This window comes from Trypanosoma brucei, chromosome 7 (assembly GCF_000002445.2).
Source record: "Trypanosoma brucei brucei TREU927 chromosome 7, complete sequence".
NCBI lineage: Eukaryota > Euglenozoa > Kinetoplastea > Trypanosomatida > Trypanosomatidae > Trypanosoma > Trypanosoma brucei.
This window is the reverse complement of record NC_007280.1, coordinates 215,927-228,893: the sequence shown is the minus strand read 5'-3', so window position 1 is coordinate 228,893 and position 12,967 is coordinate 215,927. Positions and strand designations below refer to the sequence as shown.

General features: G+C 48.3%; 1 protein-coding gene across 1 annotated transcript, besides 2 other annotated features; it reads left to right on the top strand.

Annotated features, from left to right (window-relative positions):
- Nucleotides 1–12,967: part of a sequence feature (sequence corresponds to BAC RPCI93-29K4) that runs on past both edges of the window.
- On the top strand, nt 239–12,577 carry Tb927.7.920 (dynein heavy chain, putative; the record flags this gene model as incomplete). Its single annotated transcript, XM_840623.1, has 1 exon — nt 239–12,577. One exon carries the CDS (start codon nt 239–241, stop codon nt 12,575–12,577), a length of 12,339 nt encoding a protein of 4,112 aa, XP_845716.1.
- Nucleotides 12,598–12,632: a microsatellite.

Genomic DNA, 12,967 nt, shown 5'->3' with positions numbered 1-12,967 from the left:
CCGTCCCCATGCATTTGCGCGCAGACGTGACGCATATGAAAACTTGTCTGTGACTCTGTGCCACCGAATGGGATCGAGGAGCCGATCTTGCTTCCGCGGTTAGCGCATTCATCGTATCTTTTGCATTATTTGCGTCGTATGTGCGTATTCGTGTATAACTTTCTCCACCATTTTGATCGGATATAAATTTTACAAAACTGAAAACTCCTAGTCAAGGGAAGAAGCACAAAAAAAAACAATGCAGTCGAAGAGGGATAGCAGTTCTGAATTTCTTGAGACCTTATACCAGTCGACTGAGAGAGGGAAAACTGTCTCACAAACCTATCTTGCTGCACAAGTGGAGAAGGAAATTAATCGAACGTTGGATCCTGTGCAGCTATACGAGTTTCAAAAGCCGGAAAACTTCCGTTATAACTTGCGTCACGGAGGTGTTCCTGTTGCTAACAAAGTTTGTGATGCTAGTAGCCTTAGCCGTGAGAGAGGGTTGAATGGTCCTGGTGCAAATGGTGACCACATGGAACCTGAATCTGTGTCGGGGGTCCGGCCCTTTTGGCGTACCCATCTAGACGAGCAGGACAGTGAGATTCTTCGTATGATACAAAGGGCAATGCGGCCACCTAACAAGAGCTCAGTCCCCCCGGTAGCTCCGGACGATGCAGCCGTCATCCGCAAACTTAAAACAGCTGAAGATTGTATAACTTTTTTTGCAGCCAATGGATCGAGCAGCCATTTGAAATATGTATACTTATGTCGTGCTCCTCATGTACTCGAATTCAGACCTTATGATTTATGTGTTAGCCCTATGAAGCGTGGATTGGAGCAGAAGGAGCACTACATAATGAGTGCAACAGGGGTTGTCCATGTCCGACCAGGACACCCTTCGGAGGTTGTTAGTTTAGCTGAGTGGATGCGGGAGTCATCGCTTTTTGATGTCCTTCGAAAAGTACACTTCTTCAAGACATACCTCGTCTACAAAGCCTTTTTCCGGTGGTACAAAAATGTACGTGCTAAGGACTTTCTCAACAAGAGGCGGCTGCTTTCAAGGAACTTACTCATATCTAAATCCACTTTCAGTACCCCTATTCTGGAAGTTCTTAACGCTTCCTACGACCTTACAACACATCCATTGGTGCTGTACGAGGCGCAGGGAAAGCACGATTATACTATCGAGGACTTTCGGACGCAGCAGGCGAAGCAGCGCCAAAAAACTTCGGCTGCATTCGTTGCGTGTATGGAGAAGATTGAGACTGGTGTCATGAAACTGATTGAAGTTATGAAGAGCAAGGCAGACGTTCCCGACATAAACACAAAAGAGGCGTTAGAGCAGTACCTACTCGCTAACGCCATTGTTACAGGGTCGGGGAGTTTTCGCTCACAACGTAAGATGAAGTCGATGCACGATGCCAGGGGAGAACAGTTACAAAGAATGCGTGAGCTGAAACGCAGTATAGTAGAGTACTCACAAATTGACCAATTAATTCGTATGGTGGACTGTGTTACATCGGAAACTGTGTTTCGTGTAATCCTTTCGGCGATCAAAACACTGTATAACACATTGCATATCCAGAGCAGTCAAGAACTGCGTTCAGTTGGTTTTCAGGTTTTGTTACAGCCAACGGAGGATCAGATGTTATTTAATCCACCTGAGAGGGCTATACGTACTCTTTGCACGGAGCTTATCACCGAATGCATCGAGGTTACTGGTTCGGTTACACGGTTGTGTTCCCAGAAGCGGCTGAAGGGTCACTTCACCAAGGCACCTGCTCTTTGGGTGCTAGGAGGTGAACTCGAGTCTGACGCACGCACGCTCTATCTTCAGTCTAGTATTCTTCAGTTGGTTGGCGACGATTACGCCCAGGCTAACACCAAGATGCAGGCGTATGCCGTTACACTCCCTCACATTCATTTCTTGGAGAGGGAATGGAGCGATATATTGGCGCAATGGGAAGAGGAGACGGGCGAAAGACCGTTAACGTGCTCTACCCTGTTCAAGTTGTACGACAAAATCCAGGATGCACAAGATACGTTACGCGTTCTGATGGCGTCATTTGTAGGGAATATGTTATGGATTAACGCAGCAAAGCTCAAGACAGAAATTGAGCCTCGTATGCGGATTGTCCGTGATGGAATTGATTCAACACTTCGGGAAATTACGAGGACGGCCATTTCTTCACTGCACTCGTATTTCAAGCAGAAGATCCAGGTGCTAAATGAACGCCCGGGTCAACTGAGCCAGTTTGCAGAGTATGTGGCGCATTACAAGGAGGTCGTGAGCGAGACTACTGAAACCGAAGCTGCTGTTGCTCAGGCGGACGCTTTGTGCGATTTGATGGACCGACAACAAGTGGAGTTTTTGGATGACGAAGACAAGCAACTTAGAGAGAGAACTCTAGGTAGTGTCAGTACGGCAATGTCCCTTCAGATTCTCTTCGATGAAGCGCGACTCCATGCCGAAGCCTTTATCGAAGAAAATTTGCCGTTTCATACTCAAACGCTGGAAGACAGCGTGTGCAACGTCGAAGACGAGTGCGTTACGATCAAGCAAATTCTTACCAACAGCGAGTTTGTTGTTTTAACGGAGAACGTAGAACCGATAATTCAGTACTTAGCGGAACTTAATACGAAGCTCAGCGAGATTCAGGCAAGTGAAACGCAGCTGACCAAATATGCGAAACTGTTTGATCGGCCTCCAATCGACTGGTCTACTCTCAAAGAAATGAGGAGCTTGGTTTTTGTCCGCCGTGAAGCTTGGACACTCTTAGACACGTTTATGAAACAAAGAGAAATGTGGTTTAATAGTCCTGTTAGAGAACTGGACACAGCTGCCATGGAGGATGAAGTCAACCAACTCATAAGGCGCACCGGTGCTCTGAACAGACAGGTCCAGGAAAAGGAATATGAAGATGAAGTGGGGCAGCATCTTTTAACTGAACTTCAAGAACTCAGAGCGATTATGCCCGTTATTCACGATTGTGGTAACAAACACATGACTGATAGCCACTGGAATATTGTTTTGAGGGAGGCCACTGGTTCGGATAATCGCTATCACGAAGGTTTGAGTTTGCGGAACTTGCAAGACCTAAATATTCTTGAATACAAGGAGGTACTATCTGAGCAAGTCGGGCTAGCAACCGGTGAGTGGAAGATATCCAATGACCTGGACAAAATTAAACAGACATGGAACGGGATTTCGTTCACCACCAAACCTTACAGAAACCGTGACGGTGTTTTCATATTGGATGCTCTAGAAGATGTAATCCAGCAACTGGATGATAATCAAGTTGAACTTCAGACGATAATGGCTTCACGATTTGCTGCACCGGTTCGCGACCGTGTGGAGGAATGGATTCGCAACCTTCGACACGTAGGTAATGTTATGGAAGAGTGGACTAACCTTCAAAAGAACTGGATGTATCTTGAATTTATTTTTTCTTCAGACGATATCAAAGCCCAGCTTCCTGAAGAAAGTATGCAGTTCAGCTCGGTGGATACCTTGTTGTGTCTGCTGACAATGAAGGCACATAACGACAAGAACGTTTACCAGATATGCACCGAGAACGGTGTGCTGGAGCAACTGCAGCAAGCTAATTTGAATATTGATTACATTCAGAAGAAACTGGAAGAGTGTCTCGAGACGAAGCGTGCTGCGTTTCCTCGGTTCTACTTCCTCTCAAACGACGAACTGTTGTCAATTCTTTCCGACGTGCGTAATCCCAAGGCAGTGCAACCGCATCTCACCAAATGCTTTGATTCGATAGCATCCCTTATTTTTTCGGGGGATACATACAGCGAAATTTCGGGGATGATGTCTGGAGATGGAGAAGAAGTTGAATTTGAGAAAGTTGTGTATCCTATTGGCAATGTAGAGAAGTGGTTGTGCCAGATCGAGAGTATGATGAGAGCCTCGTTGCTTATGCATATGCGTAAGACAGTTGAGGCGTATACCCCAGAGGCACGTGAAACCTGGTTTTTTAACCACCCTGCGCAGTGTATTCAGGCGGTTGATATGGTTGTGTGGACCCAAGAAGTCGAAGAGGCTATAAGGGCAGGCTCATTACTGGAGTATCACGAACATTACCAGCAACAAATTTTTCAGACAGTCAATTTGGTGAAGGGGTCCCTAACTAAGTTGCAACGGACGCTTGTTTGTACACTAATTGTGCTTAACGTGCACAATCGTGACATCGTGTATACTCTTCATGAGAGCAGTGTGACTTCTCTCAGTGATTTTGCCTGGGCTCAGCAACTGCGTTATTATTGGGAGGCTACTGACTCTGTGAAATCTGGCATGAGCGTTGGAATCCACCACTGCGATGCTCATCTGTGGTATGGTTATGAGTATCTTGGGAATCAACCGCGTCTTGTAATTACCCCGCTGACCGATCGTGCATTTCTGACATGTACCAGCGCTCTGGCAATGAATCTTGGAGCCGCTCCCCAGGGACCTGCGGGTACAGGCAAAACCGAGTCGGTGAAGGACTTGGGGAAAGCGTTGGCCCGACAAGTTGTTGTTTTTAACTGTTCTGATGGTATCAACTACAAGACTATGTCTCGTATGTTTGCTGGGTTAGCGCAGGCGGGTGCATGGGCGTGCTTTGACGAGTTCAACCGTATTGAACTAGAGGTGCTCTCTGTGGTGGCGCAGCAGATGTTAGATATTACTAGTGCTCTTGCGCAACGCCTAGAAAGCATGAGCTTTGACGGGCATATGATCAAACTGAGCAGGAATTTCGGTGTTTTTATCACCATGAACCCTGGTTATGCAGGTCGTACCGAGCTTCCAGATAACCTGAAAGCCCTGTTTCGTCCCATCTGCATGATGATCCCCGATTACGCTCTTATTGCTGAAATCATGTTTTACTCTGAAGGATTTAAGGATGCGCGGACACTGGCGCGCAAGATGGTGCAGTTGTACAAGTTAAGCTCCGAGCAGTTGTCAAAGCAGGATCACTACGACTTTGGTATGCGTGCGGTAAAGTCTATTCTCGTTCTTGCTGGAGGTCTTAAGCGGCAACATCCGAACGATGATGAAGATATGCTTTTGATTAGAGCAATGCGGGACGCCAATGTTCCCAAGTTTCTCCGTGACGACACCATACTTTTCATGGCTCTTATTAAGGATCTCTTTCCCACTGTAAAGATCGAGGAGACCCAGAGTGACCTCTTAGTTCGCTACGTGCGGGAAGATATGGAGAAAAAAGGGTTGCAGGTGGTCGAAGGGTTGATAACAAAAACATTGCAACTTTACGACACACTCGTTGTACGTCATGGTGTAATGCTTGTTGGTCAAACTTTTAGCGGGAAGTCGACTATCATGCACGTTGTTCAAGGGGCTCTGACACAAATTAAAGCAGACGGGCACGATCCAGAGGGCAACATTCCGCTTTTTAACACCATTCACATTCACCTTTTAAATCCAAAGTCTGTTACAATGGGTGAGCTTTACGGCCAGGTGAATGAAATCACACGCGAATGGACGGACGGTATTATTAGTAACATTGCAAGGACCATTACAAGAGTTGCGCAGGAACTTCCTGATCGTCAGTGGATTGTTTTCGACGGACCTGTCGATGCTATTTGGATTGAAAATATGAACACAGTGTTGGATGACAACAAGTTGCTGTGTCTTTTTAACGGTGAGCGCATCAAACTTCCAAGCACGGCAACTTTTATGTTTGAAGTTCAGGATCTGGCAGTTGCGTCACCCGCAACTGTGTCCCGCTGCGGTATGGTGTTCACGGAACCGTTTTATGTGGACGGTGGACGTGGGTGGATTCCCCTAGCAAAGAGTCTTGTGACCAAAAAAGCTTCCATGTTTCCTAGATTTCGAGCGGACCGCGTAAGTGAGCTGCTGGAGCGCTTCCTCCCCATGTCCCTTGACTTCATTCGTAAAGAGTGTCGGGAGTGGATTGGGTCTGTTGATGCCCAGTTAGCAGTATCGTGCATCGAACTGCTTGCTGCGTTCATGAAAACTATTGATGAAGAGGACCTACTGCCACCACTGCTTCGTACGAAGGAAGCGAAACCGCAAAACGATGACGTGTATCTCTTACCTGAGACGACATACTCGGGCGTCAAGCTGGTGCCGAGTGAGCCAGAGGAATTTAAGGCCCCTGAGATCGCGTATGAGCAAGTATCTGCGGATGATGAAACCTTGCTTGACATGTACTTTTTAATGTCGTTTGTTTGGTCAGTGGGGGGTAACCTTCGGGATGACTCTCGTGAACGCTTCAGTGCTTTTGTCAAGAAGCACTTTGAGGAGTTGCTTCCAGGAAAGATCGCGGCTGATGATGGTAACAGCGTTTACGACTACGTTGTGCACAAAGCATCGATGAGGTTTGTCACGTGGCGTCATCTGGTGCCCACTTTCTGTTTCAGCCCGGAGTTGCCGTACTTCGATCTCATTGTACCCACCGCGGAGACAGTCAGCGTCATAACTCTCTTTGGAGTTCTTGTTGCAAACTCACGGCACGTTTTACTGAACGGTGTGACTGGAACGGGAAAGTCGCTGGCTGTTATGGACTTTGTAACCGGTACGTTGCGTGGAGACGATCCAGAGGGTCCGTGGGAATATTTCGACACTGTACTCAGCGCGCAGAGTAGAGCTCGTGATATTGAAGACAGGTTGGACGGCAAGTTATATAAACTACGCAGTAATGCAATTGGTCCCAAACCCGGGAAACGCGCTGTTTTCATCGTGGACGATTTGAATATGCCGGCACTGGAGAGGTACGGTGCATCACCGCCACTGGAGCTCTTGCGGCAACTCATCACACAGGGGGGTTTTTATGACAAGCGGAAGTCCCCTGCTACGTTCAAAGAGGTGCACGATGTTGTCTTTCTTACTGCATGTGGTGTACCAGGTGGCGGCAGGAATGAAATGACAAAAAGGCTAACATCACGATTCCATCTTCTCTGTCAACCGAGTTTTAGTGACCACTCCATCCGCCGTATATTCGGGTGTATTCTGCACGGTTTCCTTTCGGCTTGGGAGCAACCAGATGTGAACGCGCTTTCGAGCGTTCTCGTCGAGGCGATTAAAGAGTGCTATTACCTTATTAGTACGGAGAAGCTCCCCACGCCGAAGCGGTCCCACTATACGTTTAACTTACGCGATTTTAGCAAAGTTGTACAGGGCATTATGCAGGTGTCGCCGACAAGTGCTCCAACTCGTGAGATACTGCTTAATGTTTTCGTGCACGAAGTGAGTCGTGTTTTTCATGACCGTATGATTGACGATGGGGACAGACGTTGGTGGTGGAAAACTCTAAGCGGCGTATCACAGAGAGTACTAAAGATGAACTGGGACCCGCGACTTGAGAATGTCATTTTCGGTGACTACATGCGACGAGACCGTTCGCAGTATGCCGAAATCCAAACAGGAGAGGGCCTTATTGAAGTACTGCGCGAATACCAAAACGGCTATAATATTGAGTCCAACGGCACGTGCGAACTAGTCTTCTTCAAGGACGCTATACACCATATCTCACGTATCTGCCGTATTTTTCGCCAACCCCGTGGCCACGCGCTTCTTGTGGGTATGGGTGGGACGGGACGTCAGTCTCTCTGTAAGCTGGCGGCGTTCATGTGCAATCTGGCGGTGCACGAGGTCACTATTACAAGGAGTTTCAACATGGCAGAGTTTAGGGAACGGTTGAAAGGGATACTCATGGAAAGCGGCTGTAAGGATAATCCTTCAGTCTTCTTCCTCACTGACAACCAAATTGTACAGGAGGAAATGCTAGAAGATGTCAACAACCTCCTCAATACCGGCGAGGTACCGGGACTTATGCAGAACGAGGATATCGATCAAATAGTCGAAGCTGTGCGGCCCCTTGCATCCGCTGCTGGCAAGAAAGAGGCTCGCAACGCTATATTTTCTCACTTCGTTACACTTTGCCGTAATAATGTACATGTTGTGCTGGCGCTCTCCCCCGTTGGTGAGCCCTTCCGACGCCGTCTGCGTATGTTTCCGTCACTAGTCAACTGCTGCACAATTGACTGGTTCGACCAGTGGCCCGCAGATGCTCTGCATTCTGTAGCTCAGCACATTTTTAGTGAGCTGCCGCTGGATGAGGAAATGAAGAACGGTCTCATTAAACTTTGCGTGTCCATTCACATCGACGTGCAGAACCGGTCAGAGGAGTTTTTTGAGGAGCTGCACCGTCGCAACTACACCACTCCCAGTTCGTATCTTGAGCTCCTGAATTGCTATCATCAACTCCTCTCGGAGCAGGAGGAACAGACAATAGCGCAGATGAAGCGCTACCAGGCCGGTCTTGATAAACTGCAAAGCACCCAGTGTACCGTTGATGAGATGAAGGAGCAGCTCGTACAAATGCAGCCAAAGTTACTCCAAGCTGCACAGGACACTGAAGAGATCATGACAAAAGTGAAATTAGAGCAAGAAAGTGCGCAGGTGGTGCGAACGGAGTGCTCAAAAGAAGAGGAGGCAGCTATGGCGATTCGCCGTGAAGCCGATGGTATTCGTGCTGAGTGTCAGGCTGAGCTTGACAAGGCGCTACCCATCCTGCGCGCTGCGGAGAACGCGCTTGCGGAGCTTCGACCTGACGACATTCGTGAAGTAAAGAGTTTCCAAAAGCCTGCAGCGCGTGTTGTTCTCGTTCTCGAAGCTGTGTTGATACTTTTAGGCGAGCGTGACCTCAGTTGGGATCGTGCCAAGCTCGTTATGGGTCGGATGGACTTTATCAAGGATTTACAGAACTACAAAAAAGATGAATTAACTGAGCGCACAATACGATCTATCCAAAAGTACGTAAACAATCCTGAATTTCAGCCCCAAGAGGTGGCGAAGAGTTCGAAAGCCTGCAAGTCACTCTCTATGTGGGTGCTAGCGATCAACAATTATTATGAAGTCGTGAAGGTTGTGGCGCCGAAGCGGGAACGCTTAGCGGAGGCTGAGGCTAAATTAAGCGTGGCTACAGCAACACTTCGCGAAGCACAGGATCGGTTAAAAAGTATCGAGGACAAAATCAACGGATTAAAGCGAGACATGCAAGAGAATATTGAAAAGAAAAATAAGCTTGAGGCGGACATTGCGCTGACGAAAGCACGTCTCAACCGATCAGAGCAGTTGATGAGCGGCCTCTCGCGAGAGCAAGATCGGTGGCACAGCTCCATTACCTTTTTGCAAGATGAGAAATTGGGGTTACCCGGAAAAGTTGCATTGGCTGCAGGATGTATCGCATACCTTGGCCCTTTCACAGGACCCTACCGTAAGCGCATGCTCACTGCGTGGTGGGAAAACTGCAAGGAATTTGGTGTACCCATCGGCAACAGCGTGTTCGATTTGACCACCTTAGTAAGCCCTGCCAAGGTGAGTTCGTGGAGTGCCGCAGGTCTTCCACAAGACCCAGTCAGCACTGAGAATGGCGTCATCGTTACCAAGTCTAAGCGATGGTGCCTCTGTATTGACCCACAGGGACAGGCATGTGCTTGGATACGGGCCATGGAGCGGGAGAACAACCTTCGTACGATTAGGCTCAGTGACCCATCGTATATGCGGACCTTGGAAAATGCCATCCGAGTCGGCCTGCCCGTGTTGATAGAAAATGTGGAGGAAACTGTGGACGCTGCACTCGATCCTGTTCTGTTGAGACAGACGTACCGCTCTCAGGGTAGGTTGTTGCTGAAGCTAGGTGATGTGGAGATTGATTATGATCCGGGTTTTAGAATGTACATGACAAGCAAACTACCCAACCCACACTATTTACCCGAATTGCAGATTAAAGTGACCGTTATTAACTTTACTGTGACCCAAGGAGGTCTTGAAAACCAGTTGCTAACCGATGTGGTAAGGTACGAATGTGCGGAACTGGAAGCCAAAGCCAGCAACACTCAGAAGGACATTTCCGACGGCAAGACTCAACTGAAGGCGATTGAAGATCGTATTCTCCACCTCCTGACGTCTTCCACTGGAAATATTCTTGACAACGAACCACTTGTCCGTACCCTTAGTGAGGCAAAGGATACGAGTGAAGCGGTCACAGAGGCACTCAATCTGGCAGAGCAGACGCAAAAAGACATTGAGGTGGCTTGCAACCGATATAGGCCAGTGGCGACGCGAGGTGCCGTCATATATACGGTTCTTTCACATCTTGCGAGAGTTGACCATATGTACCAAATTTCCCTTGATTTCTTCAAGCAGCTTTTTGTGAAGTCGATGCATCGTACCGAAAAGGTAAGCGACGTGGACGAGCGTGTTGCCATTCTTCTTCCGGCGGTGACACTTGACTCCTACCGTACTGTGTGCCGTGGATTGTTCGAGAGGGACAAACCCCTGTTTGTCGCGTTAATATTCTCTGAGATCTATCGACAGGAGGGGATTATTAGTGATGCTGAGTGGGAGTTTTTGCTTAAAGGTAGCGAGGGTCGATCCCTTGTTGATATAGATAACGATAGTTGGCCTGTGTGGATGACTGAAGCGGCGTGGAATGAGCTCACGGCGCTTTCCATGGCCTTACCAGAGACATTTGGTGATATTAAGGATACTATATACGATAATGAAGATGATTGGTCCACGTGGTTCGAAAGTGACACAGCTTACGAGTGGTTTCCTTCCACCACACAAGGGCTCACCCTGTTCCAGAAGGTTCTCGTGCTGAAGGCATGTCGCGAGGACCTGACAAGCCACGGCCTGTCGATTGTCTGCTCTCATTATCTGGGGAAAGTATTCACCGAAAGCCCTGCTTTCGACCTGGAGGCATGTTTTGCCGACAGTTCGCCGACGGCGCCTATAATTTTCGTCCTTACGGCAGGTATTGACCCTACTGTTCTTTTCACAGAGTTTGCGGAGCGCAAAGGTTTCGCCGAAAAGAAACTTGTCCTGTCGTTGGGTCAAGATCAAGGACCAAAGGCCGAGGAGATGATTCGGAGAGGGAGCAAAGATGGTTGGTGGGTTTACCTGCAGAACTGTCACGTGTATGAATCATGGATGTCTACACTGGAGCGCTGTGTCGAAAAACTGCACATTTCAACTACACTTCACAGTGACTTCCGACTTTGGCTCACGACAATGCCAACACGGAGCTTCCCGGTGCTCCTGCTGCAGTCTGGTGTAAAGGTAGTAAAGGAGCCACCGAAGGGCCTCAAAGCGAATATACGCGATAGCTTCTGTAATGAGGTGACCCCTGCGTTGTGGGACGGCCGACCTGAAAACCCAACAACGTGGCGTCGTCTGCTTTGTTCACTTGCATATTTCCACGCAGTTATCCAGGAAAGGCGTAAGTTTGGGCCACTAGGGTGGAATATCCCTTATGAGTGGAATCAATCGGATTTCTCGGCAAGTTTGCATACACTTCAGGTTTACGTGCCAACTGGTGTGAGTGAGAGTGTGCCGTGGAGCGCCCTTCGTTATATGGTTGGCACCATAAACTACGGTGGGCGCGTAACTGATTTCTTGGATTCCCGCGCACTAGTTAATATCCTCGACGCGTTTTTTAACGAAAACGTGCTTCAACCCGGGCAGTTTAACATCACCTCTGACGGTGTTTACTGCATTCCGGAGGATGTCGAGTCTCTCGACGCAGTAAAGGAGTATTTAGCTGATCTTCCTGCCTTCGAGAGTCCAGAACTCTTTGGAATGCACTCTAATGCTGACATAGCATGCAACCGTACAACGGCAAGAAACCAACTGGCAGTTATGCTCTCCGTCCAACCACGCACGAAGGGGACGGCGGGACGAAGCCCAGAGGATAAAGTACTTGAGATGGTTAGTGAGTTCCAGACTCGCTTACCGGAGGCGATCGACAAGACTAAAGCCCACCCCGACACGTACCAACTAACAGAGGGCGGTGTTATGATTTCACTCGGCACCGTGGTAAGCCAGGAGATTGATGTGTTCAATTCGATTATCAGGAAGCTGGAAGCAACCCTTTTGGAGCTTAAGCGAGGTATTAAGGGGGAAGTTGTCATGTCGGCGCGGCTTGAGAGCATGTTCGACGCATGCCTTCTTGGTCAGGTTCCTCAAATATGGCATGAGAACAGCTATCTATCACGAAAGCCATTGGCATCATGGTTTCAGGACACACTGCTGCGCGTCGAGTTCTTTCGTGACTGGAACGACAATGGTATGCCTATGAGTTTCTGGATTTCTGGTTTCTTCTTCCCCCAGGGTTTCCTTACCGGTGTGTTGCAGGCTCACAGTCGTGAAAACATGATACCTATTGATGATATTCGTTTCCGCACAAATGTGACACGTTATGAAGTAGTGGAGGACATTGTCAACACACCCAAGGCGGGTGTGCTTATCCACGGCCTCTTTCTCGAAGGGGCCCGCTTCACTTTTGAGGGGATGTCGCTCTGCGAGAGCAACCCTCGGGAGCTGTACACATCCATGCCGTTGATCAACCTCGAACCACAACGGTTAAAGGATCAAGACAAATCGAAGCCGGTATATGAGTGTCCGGTGTACAAGACGTCCGCCCGTGCCGGTGCCCTATCAACGACTGGTTTGTCTACGAACTACGTTATTTCCCTCGACCTCAGTCCGGGTTCGTCTCCACCAGAACATTGGATACGACGGGGCGTCGCGCTACTCTGCATGCTAGATGATTAACGTTGAAGTCGGTATACCTTTATATACATACATACATATATATATATATATATATGCCGTTGGTATTGAGGTGGGGATGGGTTGTGCCGCTTTATGTTTACTTTGATGAACAAAACTTGGGGTAGGACAGTAAAAGAAAAATACATGTACATATAATGGGTTTGGTGGGGAAATGCAAACGTGCTACGCAGTGCGGCGAGCTGGCGTGTTATAAACGTTGGTGCGTAAAGACGAGTCGTTGTGTGCCCTCTCAGTTGCACAAATAGATTTTTTGTGGAACTCTTTTGCACATTGGGAATACCTGGCGCACTTTTTTTTTTTGTGCCTTGGTCACATGTGAATTGCAACATCAACAAAGTCTGCTTCAGAAAATAAGTAGCTCTTGCCAAT